Source organism: Opisthocomus hoazin, chromosome 2 (assembly GCF_030867145.1).
Source record: "Opisthocomus hoazin isolate bOpiHoa1 chromosome 2, bOpiHoa1.hap1, whole genome shotgun sequence".
Lineage (NCBI taxonomy): Eukaryota > Metazoa > Chordata > Aves > Opisthocomiformes > Opisthocomidae > Opisthocomus > Opisthocomus hoazin.
The window spans coordinates 58,953,618-58,980,928 of NC_134415.1; the positions used below are offsets into that span (position 1 = coordinate 58,953,618).

General features: G+C 38.3%; 1 protein-coding gene across 1 annotated transcript in view; it reads left to right on the forward strand.

Moving 5' to 3' along the window:
* ESR1 (estrogen receptor 1) overlaps positions 1-27,311 on the forward strand; it is a 166,603-nt gene that overhangs the window by 44,749 nt on the left and 94,543 nt on the right. Inside the window, 1 exon segment of the mRNA XM_009933718.2 lies at positions 9,381-9,885. Within this exon segment, the coding sequence (XP_009932020.2) occupies positions 9,381-9,885 (505 nt within the window).

Sequence of the window (27,311 nt, forward strand, 5' to 3'; positions counted from 1 at the left end):
TACTAGAGAAAAATAGAATGAAGAAACTAGGTCATGCCATAAGGTTGATTCTACACTGTCTTCTAGTTTGGAGGTAAGCTCTGACTTCTAAACACTTGGACACTCTGTTCACTTTGCTGTACATGTCCCTGCATCATATGTATGCATGGAAAACAACTGACAGAAGCAGCGAGACCCATGGAATGACACTTCAGAATGAGTATTTTGATGAAGACAGTCATATCCATCAAAAGAGGTAGCTGGTTTTATTTTCCGGAATCCACAAAAGGTGGCTGACTGCTTACAGCCTCACTCTTGGTGGATGTTCAAACATGTGTGCCATTGACTACTGAGAATAGGTAGGTCCATTACTGGGGCAGTGGGCAGTAAAGGTAATTTGGATAATGACTAGAGCAGTTTACAGAGATGCTGAGAAGGTACAGTGAGGCCAAAAGTTTTCTCTTTTTTTACCTTCCTAACTCAGCCTATAATAGGGAACTGAGACTCTAATACATTGATCAGGCCAATGAGTAGATGAATTGAAGGGAAGGATGAATTTGCCCATGGAGCTTCCTTAACTCCTATCTAATTTAGGAAAAATAGCAGATCAATTAAATAGGGCAGATAACAAAAGAGCTGCAGAAGGGTTGAAACAATGAAATGGGATCTTATAATCAAGCATCTGTGAAGAATGGGGAAATAGACCACCATCAAAATAATATCTTCTGAGTATTTTGGTGCATATCTGTGTATTAGATGCATAAAATTGTTGAATAAATGGAAAGGATGTCAAGATGTAATCTAGTCCAAACGCCTGTTCAAATGAAGTATTTTTAGACCAGGTTGCTCAGGGTCTTGTCCAACTGAGTCTTGAACTCAAAGTTGAGTCTCTTCCTCAAAGGACAGGGAGTTCCCAGCATCTCTGGACTGCCTGTTCCAGTATTTGACTCTCATGGTAAAAATTCATACCTAATATCTAATTGGAATTTCCCATAGTCCAACTTGTGTTCTGTTGTCTCTTGGACTCTTGCGGTGCATCTCCAGGAAGAGTCTGGTTCTCTATTTTCTGTATTCTCTGATCAGAGGGTTGTAGATAGCAGTGAGGTCTCCTCAAGCCTTTTTTCCTACAATTTGAGCATGCCCGGCTACATGAGGCTATCCTTAAATATCCTGACCAACCTGGGGCCTCTGGACTTACTTCCTGTACTGGGAGACCCAAAAGGGAGTAAGGGTAGCAGGAAGTCTCACATTGATAGGCCTAATTTGAGGCCTTTTCTTTAAGTGTGGAGATTATAAAATGGCCAAGCATTTGTGTTTCTCTTTAGTTCTTCATCTGTTAGCAAATGTGTCCTTTGAAAAAAATAGAGCTGGACCCGTTTTAGGTATCAGTTGCAGTGTAACATGCAACTACAGCAAGAGACGGAAAAAGTAGTCTTATAGCGCAGTATTGGAGAGGAGAGATCTGAGAGACTTTATCTGAGGAGAACGTCATGATACATATTTTACGTGCCCATGGGTGCACTTGCACAACTGCACTTGCATGCACATGTTTAAACCTGAAGTCTGAGAGGCTCTTGTTGCTCAGTACACAGTCAAGCATTTGGTGGGAAAATGAGTCTTGAGAAGCAATACTATAAGTGAGGCCAATTAATTATGAAATATGACTGATTAGCAAATGGGGTTGATATCTACTAAGCAAACCCACTGAAACAATGGAAGACCCTGGTGGAAGTGATAGGGGCAAAGTCAGAGGGAAGAAAAATGTTTGTATGTGTTCCATGTGCTCTGCCATTCTTCCATGTCAAAAAGATGATTTTTTGGATTAATCCTGATATCTGGAAGATGTTTTTTCCTCAGATAGATTCCTTTATTACTAATGTTCAGATTGGTCTGCGTAGTTCAACCTATCTTTTGAGTGATCTGAAGAACTGTGTTATACTATGTGTTATACTATTGGTACTTCATCAGCTTAAAGATTTGCTCTCCTATCGGGATGGCATCCTGGGATGTGTGCCAGTTAGCCTGAAACCACCCACAGTACTTCAAGGTTAAACTAAATAAAGAATTTACAAATGTGGAATACAGGTATCAGAGTTATAAATCTATTAATCTATCTGAGAGGCTTCTTCATGATGCCTTCTGGTTAAGATACACTTCTAACCCACACCTAAAGGGTCGGGTTTTGTGCAAAGCTTATGCTGTCAGCAGGCTTACTTTTATAAGCAGTTTTTTTTAGGAGACCCTAAGAGTTAGTTCAGACACAAATCTCTTCCTCTACACAGACCATCCCCATATCTCTCCTCCAAGGTATCCTACTCCTAGATTTAAGGAGCACGTTTCAGCACTTGTTTCCTCATATCATCCTCTGGCAACTAGAAATAAGCTATACAACAATTGTCTTAACTGGCTGGGCGATGCTGAAATTTTGTGCTCAACTTTCATGCCTTGAATCTTGTAAATGAAACTTGTCAGTTTTGATAACATCACCACATAAGTGGGATTAAGCATGTGTCTTATTTCGGACTGTTTTTGGGATCCCAGACGTGGTAATATTTGATTATTTTGAAGTTGCCTTATCCTTAAACCAATGTCAATAGAGACAAAGCTGTCTTCCTTCTGAAGACTTTCAAAGTTTTCTTGCTAGACTGTTTTCAGAACACTAACCTGTGATGATCCGTCACTCCATTCAATTTGTCTTCGATATATACAGAACAAATGAATATGAATATGGGATACTAAGCTCCAGTTTTGCATTTCAGGGCTCATTCTTTATTTTTAGGTGAAGCTAGATCCATAAGAAATGGTCTATTAAGATGTTGTGTTTGTGAATAAGCAGAAAATGCTACTTACTGTTAAATCATAGTATTGTTACTTTTCTACCAGTGAACATCTTTGTTCACAAGTGGTTAACATTTTGTGTAGGAAAGCAGAGAAATGTCCTTTTTCTTCAGTTTTTCTGCCTCCATGAAAACATCTGCTAACTCTTTGAAACATCAGTATTTGTTAATATCTTTTGAGTTTGTCCAGAGTACTCAGGTATTTTGGCCAATTTTATGTATGTAGTAAGTAATTTATTCTGTATGTGTTGGGCACAATTATTTAGTCTTATCCTCTCTCATCTTTCTTAGGTACAAAAAACTGAAGAAACACACAAGCTAGTTAAGTTACAGCATGTCTTCTACTCCTTTAGGAAAGGGTACATTTCTACATGTTGTTTTCTAATGCTGAATTGAAAAGGCAGGTGGTGTCCCATTTTGGCATCAGGAAATTCATTCTGTACACCTGGGACTGAAATTCAGTATTATAACTGACACAATAACCTGCATTTAAGCCCAGACCCTTATTCTGCCCTGGAAGAGTAATGAAAGGGGAAAACTTTCTGTATCTATACTAGTCTGGATGGTAGCATGTCATTTGCTCTTTTGGGAAATTTTGTGCCCAGTCTAGTCAGGACTAGGATCTGGGAGAGGAGAGAGCAGGTTGTTAGGAGAGAGCTTTTAGAAATCTTATCTCTTAAAAACTTTCAATTTTCCAAGGGTTGATAAGTTGGCCAAATGTGGATGGAATTTCAGAGGAATAGCAAAAGGCAGTTTTGTGACACACAGTTTCAGCTTCCTGGCAGATTCAAAGTTCCTACTCCAAACCCCTTATTTGCTACAGCAATAAGAGCTTCTCATTTCAAAAATGGGTTTCTAGAAAACTTTAAGGAGGGAAAAGCAAAAAATTTCTTTCCAATTGGCTCAGATACTTCCAAATTATTCTCTCTGAGCTCATCACTGACATGTAAAATTTCCACCTAAATAGCTAAGAACCTATAGTATCATAAATAGCTGTGAACAGAGTCTTAAAATTTGAAGCATCAGAAAAAAAATCTATGTTGACATCCCAGCCTAATATTTCATTTGATTACATAAATAATTTCAAATTAGGTAATAGATCTTTTCACACAAGGTGTGGGAAAACTGAAGACATATTTAAATGATGGAAAATAATAAATGTATTCCACAGTTTCCTGTTTGGAATAAGAACACTTTTGAGAAAAAGTTCTCAAATTTTCTGCTTACATTTGACATATGAAAGCGGAAGCTTCCCTCTTAACAGTAAAACCAACCTAAACCGTATATTTATGTTTAAAAATCTTGACTCAAGCCTTTTGGTGCCTTGGCTGGTTTTGGTAAGTTGTATGGGGGTAGGGGAAAAAGAAAGGTATAGGTGTTCATATCATCTCACAAAACTTTAAATGTTAAAAACTCCCAATAAAACAGTGAAGTATTTATCTTCACTGAGAGCCTAAGGAATTTTTAAGCGTACCTCTTGCTTTGCCTAGTGGTATCAAGGGCTTTAATTTTTTTGGTTTTTTTTTTCAGAGAAGATTTATAAAGTGGTGGGGTAGATGGTGCTGTTCTCCAGCTGTCTATCTTGAGGAGTTTCCTCATTGGACTAAACACAACATAATTTCTCTGTAATGTTACAGTGGAATCTTGGAAAAACATAATGTTCCTGCTGTTATGTGCAATAGATTCTTCTTTAATTGCAGCAGCTAAAAAAAGCTTCTATCTTTATAGCTGTGGAACCAAAGCGACGAAGTTTACGGTCTCTCACTGTCAGCAGGTTTATGGAAAAGTTCTAGTAGATGTTCTAAGTTCTGAGTTTACCATTTTTTTGTTGGAATACTTGCTAAAACTAGTGCTGCAAAAAGCCCATTATAGGATTAGAAGTTTTGCTATGTTTAAAGATTCCTATAATTTGAATAGTCTTTGTGTAGTGTTTTTACTTTCATCTCCTTTTCCCTGAAACTGCTATTTTATCTTGTCCAGAATCAAGAATCTGTTCAGGTTGTTTCTTCCTCCTTTTCCTTTTCTTTTTTTCCATCCCTATAAACTGAACATATTTGTTACCATTCCCTGACTGACTTTCAGGACTTTCAGTTAATAGAAAATTGGTAATGGCACTGGAAATCCCCATACCTTCTGGTTATTTAGATAAGTTAGAGTAATATTTTCTATAGTTTTTGTTATCTATCCTTTTCCTTTTTCTATTTCTGAGTCCATTTTGCTGGTGCCACATTATTTGCCACCAGTGGAAGGAGGCTACTTCTGTTTTTTTTTTTTATGCTATGTTCCAGTTTTGAAGTGAAAATGCATTCATGTTGTCTGTTACAGTAAGAATCCTGAATTTGATTCAGTACCTTCCTGTTTGGGTGTTGGACTGATGGTCCAGTTGAGCCAAACTGCACTATGCAGGACTCTGCCAGCTTAATCTGATCACGTGAATTGTTTGTCAACAACAACAAAAAAAGCAAACAGTTGATCAATGAATTGAAATGAGCAGAATTTGCTTTGAGAAACATATCTAAATATTCTTCAGCTGTAAATGATGCTAATTTAACCACAGACCCATAGAAGTGTGATTTAGTTTTGAAGTTACTGCATTTGGTATTTTCTTAGTGTAATTTAGAGTAAATTCCTCACTCTGGAAAATCTGAACTGGGCACTGGAACTCTGGCATATCTAGAAAAGGAAAATAGAAAGGCTGACATTTTAAAAAGGGGAAGGCAGGATTTAATCAGTCACTTTCATTCATTTAATGAATCAATTTCTCATTTCCATGTGAAGGGTAGTGTCTGAATCCTCACTGTTTTTAGAAACTCATCTCTTGACTCAGTCTCACTAAATATCACTGTACATGAAGAAGCAATTTCTGCTTTGACCTTCCTTGCCAACATGTCTGTAGTGTTCCTCAGTCATGGTAGGCTGTCGTCTCCTGTTTATTCAGTATTCATTAATTGCTATTCTCTCCTTCCTGTTTCTTCCCTATTTTAACATAGGCATACACACCACGTGTGCATAAATCTGGGTGGATCAAAGACAGCGTTAATTTTATTTGTATATTAGCAAACGTAAAAAATATAACAAAAAAGCCAATCTATACCTGACATAAATTTAGCAAATCTTCAGATTTTCTAGAACCAGTTTCCTCCTGTTTTTTTATGGGTGTCTGAGGAAGTCTGGGATAGATGACTTTCTCCTGTAGTATGTGCTTGGTAACTGTAAAATAATATTAAACTTTCATTCAGGTGAGAGAAATGCTTAGGGCAGCTTGGTTGCAGTTGAATACATATTAGTGGAGAAATTACTAAATCAGAAAAGGTAGTTTTTTTGAACACTTCTGTCTAGCACTGGAAACGAAGATGCTGCAGCCAATTCATGTTTTTATATACTCTCTGTCGTTACTACATGTGATATTTTTAAAAATACACATTGAATGAGGCAAGCCCTTCTGTATGGGGTCTGCGTATTTTTAAAGGCATACCTGAAGTGGGATTTAGTGAAATCAAATTTTTGCATAGACTTCTTGTCCACTGCTAAAAAGTACCAAATATTATTGCTATATCCTGTACACATTCTATATTGTGCTCATAACATGTAAAATCTAACATCTACTAGATCAGAGTGAGTAAACTGGGTGGTGGAGTAAGTCCTGGCCTTTAAACACAAAGAGCAGATTTTAGAAACTTAGGTCGCATTTTTCTGGGAGGTGAGCCCACAAACAGATGCAAGATGAATTAGCAGCATGTGTTGACTTGGAGCAAGCAGGATAGTCATCACTGTGCAGGACAAGAAAATTAATCCCCTCTCATAATTTGTTGCATTTCATAGCTTTTTTATATCTAAAAATCCTACATATATTATGCAGAATCAAAAGATCATTTTTTGAGTATACACAAACCAAAAATTCAACTTCTTCGTGGGATTTGGCTTGACTAACCCCACACCTCCCCCTTGCCCCTTCTTGCTCTCTTGTTCTTCTTCTACAGACAAAGTAAGCCAAACCTTACAGGATACTAACACAGGGATTCCCAGCCAGCCTGTAAGATCTTGTTGGTGGCACTCACTTTTTTTCTTCCGAGATGCAGGGATGGATACTGCAGCTCTCTATTGCTGAGCCTTTTTAGGGGCCAGGACTGTAACTTTCCACACTGGCTTGCAGAAAGCTGCTCATAGGGTCCCTAGTTTAAATGGTATGGAGCAGAAGTGATGGTGCTTTTACTTAACCCTACAATGTGTTCTAATGCTGTTTGCATATGGTGGAAATTTTGAAGGTTTGTCTCCCTGAAAACACACAACCCTCGAAAAATAGTTAAGGAGGTTTGTAAAAACTGCAGGTGAGGAGCACTGATGTTGCAAAGGACGCCTCAGAAGTCAACTCTGTGTGCACACTTGTATCTTCTATCTTCTGCATAGCTAATCTGTTGGAGCATTTTATTACATGTCTATATAGTAATTCTAAAATAGCATACACCTTAATGCTTTAAATAAAAATTTTAAGTCCCTTTTGTAGCACTCTGTAGAAGTGGGTACTTCTTAGAGTAGACAGATTCTCATTAATTCTCAGACTATGCAGTTTAATAGGAGACACTGCGTTTTGTATGTATTACCAAAGCATGAAATGAAATCTGTAAGAGTGACTAACCTTAAACTCGTAACTGCCATTCATTTCAGTCTGTGTAGCCCAGCAGACTGGCTGCTAAGAGCTATGCTTGAGTGCTGTTTTGTGAGTCTCTGCAGATGCACGTTTGCCCACTCTATGCAAACATGCACACACTCTATTTTTTTTCTCTTACACAGTCTGGCATATTTTCAGAAAAACTCTTCGAAGACTTTCTGAACTGCTGGGTATGATTGTCTGATTATTATTTTTTTAACTGGGAACATGTTTAGTCCAGTGTTATTTAAACAAGCTTATCTCTTTGATCAAAGTCTACAATCTGAAATTTGAACAGGGTAGAGAGGGTGGCTGGTGGGTGAGGAAATCTATCAAGTACATATTTATGTCTGTGCTGCTCTTTTAGCTGTGTGCCTGCAGAGGTACAAATGTATATTGCTTCACGATCTTGCAAATATAAATAACTTTGGCTATTTTAGTAGAAGTTCTGAAAACATAATCCTATTACTAAAGTAAAACCTTTCTTAGTAAACTTTTCTTGAATCTGTTAGTGACCTGTATATTCAGTATTTTGGTTTCTTGGGTTTTTTGAAGGTTGAGCCGAATAACTGTGGAGTTGTTGAAGTATAGCATAGACTTTGCTAGTATTCAAAGCATACTAACGGGAGCCCGTATATTAATGTGTTTAAGGTTGGCATTAACCGATTTCACTGACTGAACCACAGACCACAGCAATAAAGCTAGAGGGCTCGAAACAGTTCCTGGAGGTTTTCATTTAGCTGGTTCAGGAGAACTGGTTTGTGCAAAGTTAAAATTATATGGAATGAGACTGCAAGATGAAGCATGCATGCCACACCTTTTCATTATGTTCTGTCTCTTCCTCGTTTTTTTTTTTTTTCGGGCTAAATATAACTTTGAGAGGCATTTCAGTTTATTTTAAAACTGATCGCGTTTGATTATTTTAGACTATTTGATTTTCTAGTTTAATTTAATAATTCAGGTTTGCTGACCTTTTTTTCACAGGACCAGGACGAAGAATTTCCTGTATTTGTGTGTAATGAAATCAGATAATTTTTTTCAAACTTTTAGGGTCTTCCTACGATAAAGTCTGAATGATGCTTTGTTTCATCATTTTAGAGGTTAAAAAGGAGCAGATAGAAATTTCTCGGCTAATCTAAAGATTTCCTCACTTTTTAATGTTACTTTTACATTCCAGTAACCTCAAATTGCTATTACTGGTGAAAGTATTTTATAAACCTTTTCTTCTACATAGATATACAGCCTTTAATTTTGATTTTGTTAGCTAGTTTTATCAACTGAGGCTCGTTACACACACAGAGACCCACGCGTTTGCACACACACATTCTGTTTTGCCATATCTCGGTTGCAGCATAGTCCTACCCAAGGTCACTACAATGTACACATTACATATTTCTAGCAAACATGAAAATGAATCAAGCAGGAGGAGAGATAAGCACAGATAGATTGGAGCCTGCTGAGGAAATAAAAGGCAGTAATCTGCCTGACCACTGGACTATTCTTCCTGGTTGGATTTAAGCATTCTTTCCCGTTAGTTGCTGCGGAGCGCTGGCTACCCTGAAGTGAAAAACTGAACGACTAGTAAGAATGAAGTATCATTTCGTGGGACAATTATTTGGTATAACTCCAAAACCAATTGTTTCTAAAGTGATGTTTAAACCAACCTCGGCACAAGGCAAGAGTTCCTGGCTCACGGCCAGCACCTTGTAATGCATATTAGCGTGGATGAGGAGTTCCTAAAAGTTAGAGAGAGGGAGAGGGAGGAAGGGAGGGGGAGAGAGAGAATGTGCGTTTTCAGTGCTCGCTCTGCATTTGTTTGTGTCCTTCTCCTTGCCGAGATTAGAGGAATACCTGTGCAGTGCTGCTTTATTATGATTTCTGCTGAGCCTCAGAATAGGTTCTGGTGTTTTTTTTAGGTGGACTGCGAGCTGCCAATCTCGCTGTTGACAGTAAAAGCAGATATGTTCCTTGCTCACTGCCATTAGCACTGACCATGACCCTTCACACCAAAACCTCTGGAGTTACCCTGCTGCACCAGATTCAAGGCACTGAACTGGAGACGCTGAGCAGACCTCAGCTGAAGATCCCCCTGGAAAGATCACTCAGCGACATGTACGTGGAGAGCAACAAGACAGGAGTTTTTAACTACCCAGAAGGGGCCACTTATGATTTTGGTACGACGGCTCCAGTGTACAGCTCTACTACTCTCAGCTATGCCCCTACTTCTGAATCTTTCGGGTCCAGCAGTCTGGCAGGATTTCACTCACTGAACAATGTCCCACCAAGCCCAGTGGTGTTCTTGCAAACGGCACCCCAGCTCTCGCCCTTCATCCATCATCACAGCCAACAGGTACCCTATTACCTTGAAAATGAACAGGGCAGCTTCGGGATGAGGGAAGCTGCTCCTCCAGCCTTCTACAGGTAAATGCCACAGATAATTTTTCTCTCTTCTTTAACTGAGAAAATTAGAATGTGGAAATCAGTATGCCCTAATCTCTTCTTTTTGGGTAAAAGACCATGCGATATAGTCGAATCATCCACGATATCTAGCCCATAAAAAATACTGTAGAATAAAATAAAACTGTAATTCTCTTCTTTTTGGGTAAAAGACCATGTGATATAGTCGAATCATCCATGATATCTAGCCCATAAAAAATACTGTAGAATAAAAGAAAACTGTAATTCACAGCTCACTGTGACTGTAAGCTGTAAATTTTGAAAACCGTACATAAATGAGAATCAATTTGGATAATGAGTATAAATGTTTCCTGGGGAAACATGAAATCATAATTGATTAAAGAATGGCAGATGACCTCCCTGTTGTAGTGTATGAGAATTACTGTCTGATGTATACTGAAAAGAATTCCACCATCACACATTTCAGGGTTTTAGTGGTTGTTTGTACAGTTTGTAGCTGATAGTATTTTTCTCATTTGGCTTCCTTTACAGTGTGAGACATGGCTTATATAGGAAGTAGTTCAGAAGCAGAGTATCCTTCCTAATCTGTTAGAGCTGAGTCAGTGACAGCATTTCTGTCAGTAACCTCCTTCACGAGCTGTTCTGAGAGCCGTGTACATCTTAACCTGCATTTTTCTTTGGAGGGTGATATATATTAACCATAAATCTGGCATTCTGCATTTCACAGGATAGGATTTTTTCGGTTTTTGTATTTTTGTCCCTCAATAGAAGGTTTTTTTTTTTTTTTTTGGTTTAATAGAAAGATAAAATTATCTTTGAAGGGTGGGGGAATAATTTTCCTTGGTTTAAATATTTATTGTCAGTTGTGAAAACATTCATGTAATTTCTGAAGCAAGTGGTAGAAATTGAGAGAACTGTAGCTTCCAAGAAAATATAGTCATACACACCAATACCCACAGTTAGTGCTTGTGCAGAGTTAATAGCGCAGTTTTGCATCAGCTTGTTATACTGCACATCAGTGAATCAAAGTGAACAGTTAGATGCAATTTCTTTTCCTAAAGTTTGTCTGTATCTACTTATTTGTGAGACACAGGTCAGTTTGCTAGAAACAGAGTGACTGAAAAAATAAAAGCAAGCTATTCTTTCCCTGTCGAGGGACAGACATTGCCAGACTTTTTTGCACAGTATAACATGTTGCTGTGAACAGCAACATATCTTCTTAAAACACAGTCTAACTCAGCCCAAGTAAGAATCTGGTAGCAGAATCTGGTCCATAAAAACAGATGATGATTGCACTTTTTGCAAATGACTAATCAGTTTTGGGGAGCACATGCAATAAAGTCGTGAAATGATAGATAACGGTTATGGCAGACTGTTTAATGCAGTGATCTGTTAACTGGGCTGGTTCAAACAAAAGGCGTGTTCATGCAACCAAATACAATACCTCTAGGAAGAGTGAATACATGTTAGAGCATAAAGATCTTGAATGATTATCAGTGACTTGAGAGTGAAACTGCACTTTGCAATAGATTAAAGGCTTTTTTTTTACATGAATGTCCCGTGCAAACCTATGGTGAAGAGTGTGTAAGTGACCTTAGATATGCAAACAATGGAGTAGTGAGTTTGTGAATTTGAAATACACAGGCAGAAAATATACTATAATGGGGGTATTTTACTTCAGGAGGAATCAAAACCAAAATCACCTGGGAATAGAATTTGAACTTCGGAAATAATGTGCTTCTATTTTTAAACAGTGGATTGAAGTGAGACACTTCAAAATAAAATTAATGTACTTTTAAAATTTGACTACTGGAGCCAACATGTATGGCCAGTGCTGGATTCCCTATTTCCTGATATTTCTGATCAAGGTGGGGTGTCTCCCTTGAAGAAGTGTTTTAGCCATATGCAATTGATGGTGCTTAATGCAGCAGTAATTCGGTGAATTTATGATCTTGGATATGAAGGTGGTTTATCTGCATACAGTGTTATACAAATGATTTAATGGTCCCTTCTAGCCATAGTTTTGAAAGCATATATTATGTGGTAGTAAGAAATGTGTATCAAAATGCTTGCTATGATTATCTTTCCTTAAAAAGCATAGTACTGTTGGAATTAAATTGATAAAGCATTGCTTTTTTTTCTTTTCATTTTTGAAATATTGTATTTACAGTTGTTATCCTCACGTCATTAAATATTAGGTCTTTATTCTTGTGCTTTGGCACAAATCCAAACACCAATAGTATGTTAAAAATAATTTGAACATGTATTCAGTGTCTGGGAAATAATTAAATTTGTAATCATGGGGTTTAAAAACAAGCTTTTTAAAAAATATTGTAATGCATGAATTTCCAATTTGCTTTATTCATTTGGCTAGTCTTACCAATTTCAGCGGGATTATGGGAGAAAAAAGAGCATGAGGCAGTGTAATCTGGCAATGAACAAACTGATGCTGGGGACTAGAAAATGTATAACTACCAAAATGGCGAGTTTCTGGAAGAAATCTACCAGTAGGAGTGGTAAAGGCAAAAATTCTTAGACTAAAAGCCCTAAAAAAATTTAAAATGGATCATGATCAGTATACGATATGGCTGCCTGCTTTGTAAAAAGTAATGTAATCTAAGACCCAGACAGACTCCTCTGCAATTCTTATTTATCTTTCTCTGTAACAGAATTGTGCTGTTTCACTTGTAAGGCTGAAATATTTGCACTGCATCATCCTATTATGCTATGGATTTGAGAGGCAAATAAGGCACTCTGTGAGACAAGTGGCTAGGACAATAAACAGTCATTGGTTGGAGCTGAAACTATATTCTGTTCATACTTGGATGAAATTTAAAGATCTTCCGTCACAAAACTCAAATTTTACCATTTACGTCATTTGGTTTTGTTAGTAAGTATTCAAAATTGTGCTGGCTACAGACATATATCCAGTTACATACGTGTTAGTTCTGAAGTTGTATTTAATTTCTTTCAAATTGTGTTTCCTTTTGCAAAAGACTTTGTCTCTTATTGCAGGACAATAACAGACTTCTATATCTAGCTAAAGAACATAACAATACATACAGAAAAGAATGATTTTGTAAAGTATACAAAAAATATACTAATCTCCTCCTTTCTGGAGTTTCTAAATCATGGGACATCGGAATTTGAGAAAAGAGAAGGGACTTCATTAATTCAAATTTTGCTGTCTCTAGCATGGCCCCTTTTATGTCTGACCTTGTGGCTGTTTTTATAGGGAGCCAAACTAAAATACCTTTTCCTTATCTTACAGAGTCAGTATCTTCCAGTAAGAGGGAGAAGGCATAGCACTAGTTATGTTTTCAATTCTCTTCAAATGTTGCATATATTTTATTTTCTGAATCACTTCCATAGTACTTTTTCTTTATTAAATGCTGACTAGCAGTTTATTATTGCAAGAAATCCTGTACTCATGGACGTTAGGGTAAACTAATTGAAAGATTTTTCCTGTTCCTAACAATTAAATTTGAGTTCTGGCCTTTTCTGGTTATTTCCTTGTGCTTTTTGGCAAGTTTTTGTTCATTCAGGGAAAAACCGAGAAGCCTTTCAGTAGCAAATTTACCTCAGTAAATTCCTATAAGCAACAGCAAAGATGAATCCTTTTTGTTCTGCCAGTGTGTGATGTTCCAGTGTCATCCCACTGAGTCTGCACTTCTCGGATCTGAAGCAAAATCATGCCTGTATTTCAGGCTTTCTGTAGCCTGTGCTTAGTGCTGCTTCCAAATTTGGCCAAAACCCATTTAAAAATGGGGTTTTGGTACCAGCTACCTGATGATGGAGTTGTCCATCTGTAGTTAGTGATAGAGACAGGGTAAATCAGTGTACAGACAGAAATATCAGACGAAAAATCGTTCCTTGCTCCCTCACTTTAGTGGCTAGTTTGTGGGTATCTTCTAGTACCTTGTGCTCTGGGTTTAGGTTAATATAATAAAGTATTTATTTAGCTTTGCTCCCAATTATCATTCTGAAATTGGCACAGAAACATTTTAAACCTGCTGTTCCAATCAATATGATCACAGCTTTAATATTTAATGCTTTCTAAAACTGAGAAAGTTTACAAATGTAGATCGATCTCTCTTCTGCTGTAATTCATAAATCCATCAGTCCAAAAACCAGTTACCTAACCTAATATGTATTTTTTTTACCTTGTCTGATTCATTATGAATCTTTCTAGCTGTTCTTGTTGAGTTCTAAACAAAGAGCATTTTTTCAAATTTTAAAATTACAAGAATGTTACAATGACTGCAAAATTCAAAGATGATTTTTCTTTTTTTATGAGGTATGAGGTATTCTGTAACATAAGGGAGTACTGTGTAATGTAGGTTTGTTTTTTTTAATTTATTTTTCTCTAAATCATCAATCTGTTCTGAGGTCCTGTCTGGAAGAGTTCAAGTGTTCAGGCAGTTTCTTGAACACTCGGAGTGTTCCTGTTTTCCGAGCTTGTACTGATATCTCCAACAATTTTACAGCAATAGATGGCTGTAATGAAAGAGACAGGAAAACATGGAGTTATCCTATCTCTTGGAAATGTTGTAAAGATAAACCTATTAAATGTTCTGCGATACTCACACATTACAATTATGAGGGACTTCTACAAGCCAACTTTGCTGTTTCTGCGGCTCTTAGAGAATGTGCTCATGTGGATCCTGCTGCAAATGTGCTTGCACATTAAGTCAGCAACCCATATTGCTGAGGAGCACATGTGTTCTGTGCCTCCTTGTACCCCTGAATAAAGCCAAGCAGTGGTGGAAAGGGGTAAAGAGGCTGTTATTCTTCCTCATTATCTTCCTTCTGCCAAGGCACCAGGATGGATCTCACCTACTCTCTCATAGATTCCTTTTCAAAGTTTTCTTCTTATTGAGGAAAACTTGCTTCACTTCTTTTGCAGATGTATTTTTTTTTTGCATAAACCACAGACCCTGTAAGTACTCCATATACCAAGTCCTTTCCATGTGGATTTAAAACTTGTGGCTACAAACCATGGTTGTTCAGGCAGCCTGTGCGGATGGGGTTCATCTGATTAAATGTGAACACCAGGTCTTTAATCAATTTTCCACTCCTTAGGCATCTGGTGCCATTTGAGAGGCTGTAAGGTCAGATGGGTCTAGCAGATATGACACAGGACCTACTGTGTAGTTACACTTTTTTAGAGTAGGAGGTGGGTGTCGGTGGGGGTCATCACCTAGAACACCTCAAATGGCATGCGACATGGACAACAGCATCAAACCTTCATATGAATTCCCTGCTTAGTCTGTGGAGACACAGACAGAGGAGGCACTATAAGGACACACATTGTCTCTTTCTAAGGTACCTGATCGGAATAGACCAGGTGCATTGGGCTCTAAAAGTTCATGTTTCTCTTTCTATACTATAAAAGATGGCTAAAGTGACTCGTTCTGGTACAGATATCTACCGGATGAAGATGGATGCCCAGTGATGTTCAAAGTTATGTGAAATTAATCCCACACATTTGTTCCCTGTTTTAAATAGTCAAAGCAGTCACCTTCTGTAATCTCCTTTCAGAAAGACGCTGCACTATGTCCCTTGAGAGGAAGATGGGGAATTGACTCTGTGTCATTGGCCTTGATCACTCTTGCTCTGAGGCCACTGAAACAACAAACACTGCTGGCTGTATCTGGTCTGATAGGGAAAGCATTAGCTGCTGGCACCAGTTCCTTCAGCAAATGCAAAGTGAACATCAAATGCCAGCGTTTTGCATTAAACCAACAAGAAAGGCTGACCAGAGCTAAGGCGTAGCTCCATACAAACACAGAGAAGAGTCCTGTGACAGAAGTGCATCCACTTCTAAGAAATTGAGATTTTGGTAATTTGATATTGTTGACAGTGAAACACTGAAACTAACCATGAGCTCCCTGGTCTGTCTGCAGGGAGTTTTCTGTTATCTGTTCAGGCATCAGAACTGAGATTAGGGTGGAGATTCCGTCCTTCAGCATTCTTGTTTAATGTACTGCTTTCATTGCATTCATTATGGGGGCTGTTTGTGAAATTCGTTGTAGAGAAAGAAGTCACATCTGAGGTTGTACGCTATCCCCATGTATTTGGGTGGCCTTTCCAGTGAACAGCAAAAGGTGATAGTTTACCCCAGTTCATTAGGAACCCTGATCAACACGACACCGGGCAAGGCAAGGCACTTCTGCTTTTCTGCCAAGCTCAGATTCCAGTTGCTGGGAGGGTTCTTATGTCATCTGACTCAAGATATTTCTTATTCTGGTGCAAGACTATGAAAGCGTGAGATACTGCTTGCTAGATTCAACCTACAACATACTTACAGCGATACCTGTTAGAGACAAGAAGATCATAAATCTGCAGGATAATCTCCTTTGACAAGATATTGATAACAACGCTGGACTCAGGAGTGATCCAGGCGTTTTATTTTAACCTTTTACTAGAAAAAGGAAATATGTTCCTCAGAAAATTTGGAGCTTAAACATGAGTGTCTTCAATGTAAATCCTATTTGATAGATGTATATAACAATCGCAGTGGTCTTCCAACCATTGCAGTGACAGTCTTAACTAATGACACAACAGCCAGCATCTATATAAATAAGAAAAGATGCCTTCCTCTTCCTGCCTGCGTGGAAGCCATTAGTAAAAGTGGAAAATAACAGTAAATGTTGAAAGTCAGAAGTAACTAAGAGGACTTCTTCAATAAGCAGATAGTGACCATGAACAGCCATGCATGTACCCACATCCAGTGGGTGGAATTTTGGTCTTGATCATCATACCCAAATAGGGAAACTGCTTTGAACTAATTTTCTAGGGAAAAGCTGTATGTCTCCTTTGAAGATTTTTTTCAGTCCCCTCAGTCTGCAGTGCAAATGTCCAATTCAATTGCTACTTCCAGTCTCATTTTATTACTTGCTATCATGCAGAAACACTGCTTGATCACCGCAGCCTACTTCAGTACTGATTTGTGCTGCTAAGACATGACCATTAAAAACTTTCTAGGATGCTACACAATATGTTTTCCAGATAGCCTCCACTGCCATTTTCACATATGGACCTGTTAAAATTGGAATATAAAATACCTACTGCTTTCTTTCTGTTTCCCTTTTTCGTTTACTTTTTTCACTTTAAACCTAATTCGAGCTTGTGAGACAAGATCTATTCATTCACAAATCTGTGAAAAATACTCCTGTTTTTAGAAACTTACTTTTTTTTCCTCTTCAAACCAGATGGAAGCTTAGAAGATGCTAACTCTAAAAATTGTCATTTAATTTTTCTTTTGAAGACTAGTACCATAAAAATTGATCTTTGGCAAAAATAAAATGTCCCATAATACCTTGTCATCTGTGTTTTCAGTTTATAAAGCTAGTAAGAATTCTTAAAATATTTGTTTTGCTGAGCTGTCTTGATCAAGCGATATCTAGTTATTATTCAGTAACTTGTATCAGCTGGTGTCTAAAAAGAATTAATTGAAATAAGTGTTCCCTGCTTTGGTTATTAGTTAAAACTTGATTTTGACAGTAAGATTTCTGTTTCAAATTACATACCATAGAATACTTGTATCCAGGAAACTGTAGCAGTGGCAAAGAATACTATGGCTGAGAGTGTGTGCCAAATCTAGGTATCTTTGGGGAACTAGTATGTCAAAGAACAGCTTTGTATGTTTTCTTCCATTCTGCAGTAAAATGATACTCCTCTTTCAGCCAATCTGATAAACATAAGCAAGGAAAAATATCTGTGTTGCCAACATATGAGCCACCATAGCACATTTATTACCTTGCAATAGTTTTGCATGGCCTGGATTGTTTAGAACATATGGGTTGAAAAGTATTTATAGCTTTGTCTTGCCATGTTATGAGAAGTATAATCCTAATTTTCATTTACAAGGGTATCAAAAAGAGATAAAGCATGCAAATCCTGGAAGTGGTGGTTGGGCAGAAAATTAAAAATCTGAGAATCTTCACAGTGAAAGGTGGTGAGATAGAAAACCACAGAAATAGCACTGCTGAAAGTTTTAATGGCAACAACATCATTACCAGTACAACAGTAAGAGGCGTGTATTAAAAATATCTGCCAGGCATATTGCAGCTTAAGAAATCAAACATTGCTAAAGGAGGTTGCACATCAATCCAAGCAATAAAAAAACCCAAACAAAGTGGAAATAAATCTGATTCTGCAGAGAAATTTTTAAACACTGTGGAGAAAACTTCCACTTTATTTACAGAGAATTCTAGTAACACTGCTTACTATTAAATCTGCCTAGGTTCCTCTCTTTTTTTGTTATTTAAATTGTCCAGCTTTGGCTCCTGTTCTCAGTGCTAGATGATTGTCTCAGGTAATTTTTTTTTTAACGTTTTGAAAAATAGGGCACAACTTGCTAAGTATCATTAAGGAAAAAGAAGATTTTGCTATACTTATGCAAAACTTCCCCGACTTTTTTCCTTGGACAGCCTAGATACATCTGTAATATAGATATAGCTCTGATATTTGGTAGTGTGGGGATGTTTTCAAATTAGGTTTATTTTTGTCTGAATTTCCCCAGAAAGCCTACTCAAATTTAAGCTACCAACTCTTGAGGCATCTCACTATTCACAGTGGGAATCATTTGCTTTTGATAGCTAAATTATATGAAAATTCATATCTCATGCATTCTCCATCCTCCTTCAGTGATTATATATTGACTTGATTGCAAAAGTTTGCTTCTCTGACAGAACCTGTGAGGTTGCTTCATCACACAGCTGCATGGCTTTTGAACAGGACTTTCTCTGCAATTATTACCGTGCGCTGAAACAAGTTATTGAGAGTTGAGAATCACAGAGTAATGTAAGTTTGAAGGGGCCTCTGGAGATTATCTGGTCAATATCCTGCTCAAAGCAGGGCTAACTTCAAAGTTAGACCAGGTTGCTCAGGCCCTCATCCAGCTGAGTTTTGTAGATACCCGAGGAATGGAGACTCCACATCCATGCAGGACAATCTGTTACAGTGCTGAACCGCTCCTACTGTGAAAAACTTCTTCCTAAAGTATAATCATAATATTCCATATTGAAAGCTGTCTTGTCCTTTCACTGTGTGCTTCCAACAAGAGTCTGGCTCTGTCTCCTTTAAAGTCTGCTATTATATACTTGAAGACAGCAACAAAATCTTGCTTACAGCCTTCTCTTCTGAAGACTAAACAAATTCTTTTCTCTCAGCATCTCCTCATATGTCATCTGTGCCAGCCCCCTCCTCATCTTTGTGGCTGTCCATTGAACTTGCTCCAGTTAGTCAAAGGCTATTTTCAATTTGGAAGCCTCAAACTGGAAGCAGTCTTGCAAGTGCCAAGGAGAGGGGAATAAGCTCTGCTCTCAACCTCCTGTCTATGTTTATATTAGTACAGCCCAGTGTGTTTGGCTTTTCTTGCTGCCAGGGCACACTGCTGACTCATGTTCAACTTGCCCACTAGCACCTGCGCGTCATTCTCTGCAGAGCTGCTTTCCAGCCCCTTCGTTATTTCTGTGCGTGGTTATTCCTTCCCCTACGTGTAGCTCTGCATTTCCCAGTGTTGAACTTCATGAGATTCCTGTTGGTCCATTTCTCCAGACTGTTGAGGTCCCTCTGATCGGCAGCTTTGCTTTGCAGCATACCCACCACTCTGCATGCCCCATCACCCCCAGTTTGATATCAGTCATTAACTTGCTAGTGGTGGGATTTCTCCCTTCATACTTGTTGTTAATGAAATATTCACCTCAGTATTGGTTGCACAGGAATCCTACTAGTATGTGGCCAAATTTGAACTCCTAAAAACCTACTAAAAACCTGTTGAGACTAGCAGTTCAATCATTTTCCACTCACCTTATAATTCATTTGTGTAGCCCATATCTCACTACACTCGGAACAAGAAAAATGGCCTCTCTTCTGCTTCTAGTGTCCTTCTGCTTCGTCTGTGTTAGTTTGAAAGAGTTTGGCAAAAGTCACAATAGCAAAATGCACTAAAAAACTAAGCTTGCAGGATGGGAAGATGGAATGATGAGTAAATGAAGATGGTCTTGTTGAAGAACAGAATGGGGCCAGAGAAGAATTCTGGTGAGTCTGGTAAGGTAGCAACTTTGCATCTCTGGTGAGGTGCTGTTGTGAACTGGCAAACAGAACATAGATAAAGAGGGAGTGTTCTAGTAGGACAAAGTATATATAGTAAAAGGACCTGGAGGAGTTCAGAGTGGATCAGAAAAGCAAAGCTGAAGGAGAAACTGCAGAAGAAGACGACTGAGCTAGAGAAAAAGAGTGGAATTTAAATGTACTCAGGGACGGAGACTTGCAGTGGGGGCAGGGGGTAAAAACAGGACTGAAACAGTAAAAGCATGTTGCAGGTCATGTGGAAATAAAAAGGCTGGCAGGCAGAAACAAGGAATATGGAACTGGGTCTGTGTTGAACAATCTTCCTCCCAACAGATATGTGCAACTCTTGCATTTTATTCCTGTCTTTTACAGATTTACCCAGAGGTAATGGATTAGTCAAGCTGTTGATTTGTTCAGTGGTCCAAGTGGCAGAGGTCACAGCTGGACATATGGGCTTCCATCACTCCTGAAACACCAACTGCCACTCAGACAGACTCAATGAGATTCTGTTTTGGGTGTTGATTATTTAATTTCTTTAAAACCTTCGTATTTCTCATGTACATAGAGAAAATACAAAGTTACATCAGTAAGATAGTAACATCATCCTTCCCAAAGCTGAAACATGCCAGAACAGAAATTGTGTGAATATATCTTTCTCTCTCTGTCTAATGTCCTAACATGTGAAATGATGATATTACTGCTTTACCACACAGGACCCCTATGAATAAACTTTCATTGGTGTTTGTGAAGTGCCCATCTGTTACAATGGAGAGTGCTGTTGAAAATCACATGTGGAAAATCGACAAGACCATTTTCTGAGCAGGCTTGAGTAGAAAGAAGACATGAGGCTACTTATGAGCAGGGCTGAAAATATCCAAAATATTGAGTAGGTGCTCAGTCTGTGAGTATGATTTTGGAAACTAACATTAGTATTACTAAACACAATATCTGAAATGGAACAAAAATAATTTAAAGGCTTGTACAACATACATACTCAGCATTTTTCTCAGAAAAAATATAGCACGAATATATTTCCATTTCGGTCCTTATATGTAATTGTACATTCAGCTACCTTGCGTTTAATTATTTCACAGGTAGGTAAGGGATAACTGCACGGAAGCAAAGAGTTAATGCACCATTTTTTCATGTTCTCTAATTTGCTTCTGACATGAATTCTGAGATATGACCCTCAGTTCATTGTATTCCTTACTTAAGCTTAAGGATTTCAGCAAAGCACTGAAGATCATCTTCTTCAGAGGGAGACATGCGTTTCAATACAAAGTCAGTACATAAGCAAATATTAAATGCTGTCTGTACGTTTTTTTTTCCAAAAGCATTTAAGAAAATTACCTAGGCCAGGGCTGCCTTTTCAAGATCTAAAATATCACTGTATGGCTGACACCAGCTTCTTTATTATTTATTAAATGACACCATTAGGTATTAATAGCTTCAAGCTGTTTTCATGTATGACCCATTTTCTGACTCATACATGCCCTGTTTCCTCTCTCTCTAATTCACTTTATTGTCAACAAATGTGGGTCTGCCTGGAAATGACAAGTGTCCTGAAAGCTGTGTTGCCTAAGAGACTGGCTCCACTCCTGTGCTGTGCCTCCAGGTTGCTCCAGAACTAAAACCCACAAAAGCAGAGCAAAATGAGTTGTTTTGTTTATTACAGGGGAGATATGGTAACAAAAAAATGAGAACAGGTCTCCAGCATCTCCACTTCATGACTTCCGACAACAGCCATGTTTAAGTCATGTAGCAGCCTAAAATGAATAGAGTCTGGAGGTGGTCTTTGTAACATAGACTTGATACCAGAATACATGGGGAAAGTCTCCTTGTCCCAGAGATATTCCTCAGGCCTATGTCTGGCAGATATTTGGTCTTTTTCTGGTGACATCAAGGGGCAAATTTAAAAAAACATAAGGAAAAGCTCTGTGTCCTATGGCCAATTCTGAATAGCAGATTCAAAATCCGAGTTTGAGTTGGAACTTTATCTTTCTGAGTGCGAAAGATACGACTGTTTTTGTGAGAACTAAGACTCCTTAAAAAGTGTAATGCTAGACATAAATTAATCCAAGTAGATTATGCCAAGTAGAAATTAAAAAAAGAAATATGGATCTAATGCAAAGGAAGTAAACAAATTCAGTGCTTAATAAATGTAAAATTACTAGCTTTACTGTATGCCTCAATCATCTCAGCACAGTCAAGAAACGGAGGATTTATTTACTGTGTAGTATGAATCATTACGTGGGGTTCCTTATGTCTAGTACACTGATATTATGTGTGTCCCATGTGAACAGGTAATAATATGTTTTAAATGTCATGACAGAAGTGTGCCTGCTTTGTCCATAATACTGTACATTTAATTCTGCTTGAATTTGTCTATCTAATAGATTTTTCCTTCCTTTGTAATTTATAGGGCAGGGAGTAATTACTGTCTACCAACAATAAAAAGTGAGAAGATTAATGAGGTGTTATGTTGTGGTGCCTCTGAAGCATTTGAGCTTATTCTCTATTGCTGTGAGGAATAAGAAATGACACAAACAGATTACATGGATTTGCCTAAACAAAATGCAACTTCTTCATGTCTTGAAATAAAATTATCACCAATACAAAAGGCAAGTGCATGGATTTCTCACAGACCTAATTGCTCACACATTGCTGTGGAAATTACCCCCAAAATATGTCAACAAGCAGTTTTACAAACAGTATTATGTGCAGTTGGCTACATGAATGTATTTCCTACGTTTCGTGAGCCATATTCTCTTTGCTTACTATTGATTGCTTAGTCAGTGTATGCAAATGTGTCTGTGAACTTTACCTGAATGAATGATTTTGCTACTTTAAGATAATTTAGATAATGTACATACGTAAAACTTGCTATTTACTATTTAGTTAGTGCTTGATGATTGAGACACCTGCACATGAAGAAAGACTGAAAGATCTGCAGTCTAAAAGCAGGAAAAAGATACAGAGGAATGAGGAAAACAACACCGTTCTGTTTTTCAATCTGCTATTTTAATACTTTATACTGTTGTAATGTAACCCTTAGTCTGATCAGCTGAAAGCAGCCACTGAAAGAGTTATTCCCTTGTCACATTTCTGGTCACGATTCCTGTGGCTGCATTAGTAAGCCAATGTGACCACACAGCTGGGATCCTTCCTTCTTCACCCTGCATTTTCTGGCCTCCTCCCTTGCCTCAAGTCTTGTGACTGTGTGTTGAACAGCATTTTGCTACTCTGGGCCTAAGTGTCTATGGCCAGAAACGAAGGGAGAGCAAGACTGCCTGACCTGGCAGCTACTTGCAGTTACTGCTCCTTGGACATAAAGAAAAATGACTGCCTTTGTAACCTTTAACACTAACTAACTTTAACATGATATCTAGGGGTTACTTAGAGAGGTGCTGAACGCTTAATGGCTCTCCTCAAAGGGAAGAAGAGTTGTAGCATCGAAGAAATATAAAATCAGTTCATAAAATCAGTTTGGCGAGTGTGTCTCAATTTGTATCCTTTACATAACAATTTGTTCAGGTTCTATTTCTTATTAATTTTATTTTCTATTTCTTACACTTTCAACTCTGTTTTTAGCATATGTAATTTTCTATTTCTAGAGATACGCTATGACAAATGTGATAGATAAGTTGCATTTTACGTGTGTCAACAGGGCCTGTCCTTATAAAGCTAGGACATACCTAACAACTAAGCTACATGGCATTGCCAGACTTCACTGCTCTGTTTCAAACTCTGATGTTTATCACATGATTTTTTATTCATTAATATTCAAAGAATGAATTGGCATGGAAAACTGAATTCCACACTTTCCAGAGAACAAGTACGAGGCAGGTACCTCAGCTGGAGCAATGTTTCCCCACAAACTACTCAGATTTTGTGAGGCATTGTATTTCTGTGCATCCATCTTACCTCCATTTTGACTGAAAGGACAAAATAAAGCACACTACTTCGAGGTCTGCGTCTTCCCTACTAGGGTCCAGACCTCTCAAAACTGAAACTTGACATAATTTGTTACTAATTTTTCTTAACAGAGGAAGAAGAGTATACAGCAAGCTACAAAGCCTAATTTTTTTTTTTGGCCTGACAGCACTAGGGTGCTGTGAACACTTTCAACAGCTTAACTCTGTGGGTGAAATGCAGCCCTTCTTGTATGCAGTGACTGCAGGTCACACGATCTTTAAGGTCCCTTCCAACTCTAACCATTCTTTGATTCTATGACTGATTGGTACGACATGTTTTTGGACCAGCTATTTGTTTGCCTTCTGTCATGCTTTTGTCACCTGTCCTTTGATGGGTAACTCAGCCATATGCATTTGTCCCACCTGTTACACTTGTTAAGCTTTCAAGCATATGACTTTCAAGTCATATTTGGATTTCTGGGATGCATATTCCTTCTACACGGGCATCAGCTAGGATCGGTGCCTCTATCTTTTTAGCTGTCAATGAATTGTCGCACCACAACATGCAGTGTACCAGTCTTGGACTGGCTTTTGTCTGCTGCTGATGCTGCAGGCTAGCTGTGGCCTGCAGGGAAGTTAATCTGCTTGTGTTAATGGGTTTGTGCACATCCCATGTACTAGTAGCTTGGGTTGATGAAACTGGCTTAAGCACAAATGGGTTTGTATGTTTAGGAACTGGTTTTTTCTTTCTCTGGGCCCTAGATTCAGCACTGTTAGACCAAGGACTGCAGAGGCTCTGTTTCTAGGGTTTACAGTTTAGGGGCAAGAATGAGGAGCTGCGGATAAACCACACCTTCTGTGGCAAGCATGCAAGCACTTTTGCACGCAGGTGTCAGATTTTCCAAAGTGTCTAGTTCCTTCCCTGCTGCCCATATCATGTCTTTGGGCTTGGCACTTCTAGCTAGTCTTTCTTCTGCATTCTTTCCTGCAGCTGGCGTAGGGTGGCTCGTAGTTGGCCTGAGTGGTAAAATCTTTGGGAAAAGATTTTTGTCTCTTTTCTGTGCTTTAAATCAGTTGGTTCCAGAGGTCTGCATGCACTTTGATGAACTTAAAAGCACTACTTTAAATAGCCTTTTATTTCACCAGGGTTTATTTTCTTGTGGCCTAGAGCCCTCTGATTTCTTTGTTGGGATCATGTGTGGCTGTACCAGTGTTTTGTTTCGAAAGTTCATTTACAAATGCAGCATATCCCTTAAAGTTACATTTTCAATTTAAATGTAATTTTAAAGAAAAAAAAAATGTTTGAAGTGATAGGTCAGTTTAGATTGGAATTTTTGAATCAATATTATCTAATTCGTAATGTTGTCTTATACAGTCTGTATTCCTATTTAACATATGTTTTGAGCTTGGTGTAAGGGAGAACGTTTATATCTTTTAAGCATTTTTCTTTAAAAATGTCTTGTTTAATGTTGGTTATTGAAAGATGTTCCCAGGAATTTAATGAAGCTTTGGGTAATTGGTTAAACTGCAGTTTTAATGTATGTATCTGAAATATGTGGAAAAAGGGCTTTCCAAAGAATAAAAGGAAAACATGAGCCCATAAAAGTCCTATAAAGGCATGGTGAAGGAAGATTTATGACTGATCACTGTGTTTTTGCTGGCATTCACCTTTGAAATAGGCCGGAGGTAAGTGTAAGAATTTGACAGCGCTTCCTGAAACACCCTTTTCCCATCTATTGAGTGCATTTAACCTATTCCTTTCAGATGGTAGAATTGCACTGGTTTATCTGAACATTGGAATAGAAAAAAAAATAACCTAGTGGCTGAGTATTTCTGAGGAAAGTTTGGTAGGTACAGTGAAATCTGGAGAAAAAACTTCTCCTGGATGTGTTATATTCTTATACGAAAAGCTGAACTTCATCTTTTTCACAAAAGCTGTGTTTTAATTCTAAGACTCTTATAAGAAATGCAGTGGTACTAATTTTCAGCTTCATCTTTGAGGCTTAGCATAACTTTAATGGAGACAAGGTTTACTAGATATTTCTAAAAGTGTGAAAGCTGTAGAGGATGTACACTAGAGATTGTCAGCTGAAGCTGGCCTTTTGTTTGTTTCATGCTTCTGGTTTTTCAAACATATTTTATTCTTCAGATTGTTTACACTAAAGTGAGATGTCCTGTGTCCACGCTTCCAGAGTGTTTGCCCTCCGGGCTTTCCACTTTGACCCACTTCTGGGCACAGCTGATTGCCACACTCAGGCCTCTGTTGCTTCTGTCCCAGAGGCACACAGCCACACACCAACTAAGTAGTGCTGCCAAAAATTCATATCTATGCATTGCCCAGAGGCACTTTGTCTGTCAGCAGCTTTTTCTTCAAATCTGGCACACTTTTAGACAGTGGATTAAGGTTTTTCCTCAGATTATACGAAACTTCATACACCAGAGTCTGTGGGATTGCCTAACTGAATGAGAGAGACGGTGTTAGAGACAGTGCCCAGGCAAAACTGTGCCTGGAAGGAGGCAGAAATGGGCAGAGAAACCCTGAGCAAGTTGGATGGTCATTATTTTGGATCCTGGGAAATCGGATCAAAATATTTATTTTGCTGGTGGTGTTTCTTAAAGAGTAGGAGGATCATCCAGTGGTCAGGGATTCAAAAGATACATCAAAACAATAATTTGCAGAGATTATAGTCCAAACATAAAATAGTACCATTAATTTTTAAATAAGCAAATAGTATCTGCCAGTTGTTAAAAGCAGCAGAGATCTGCAAATCAGTCATCTGAAATGTAAGTATGTAAGAGAATATTTTTCTAGTGTTGCTTACCACAACGGAATCTGAAACATTAAATATTTCTCAAATTCACAAAGGGTCAGTGCAGTGCCCAGCCTTCGGAAAGGAGAAATCTAATTCACAAGTACAATAACTGGGGAATTACTAGGTAGGGAAAAGGACTGCAGGATAAAAAAATGATCTAAGGGGTAGAGAACATCATAAGCTAAATAAAAGTCAACAGAGTAACCTTTTGCAGAAAAGACAATTTTTATTCTGTGAACAGAAAAACGGATGAACAGGGCAATATGCTGTTTTAGGAGAGATTGGCAAGGCCTCTCTCAGAGTTTTATGCCCACCAAGGGGCGAGAAAAGTCCTTAGGAGAGCAGCAAGAGGATGGGAGAATTAGAGAAGAGACTCTGTAAGGAAGGCAGGAGGCTGAGAGCTGGCATAGAAGGAAAGTTACAAGGGGAAAATGTGTACCTAGAGGCCAGTGGCTGAGTTGTTCTTAGGGCTAACTGGCAATAGCTGGGGACAAATGATCTTACCTTATAGCAGAGAGGACTTAGGCTGGACATTAGGTAGTGAAGCAGCAAACAGTCCACAGAGAGAAGCCGAATCATTGGAAACGTTGTCAGGGCAAGTTAAAAGAAGTTCCCGTGGGGC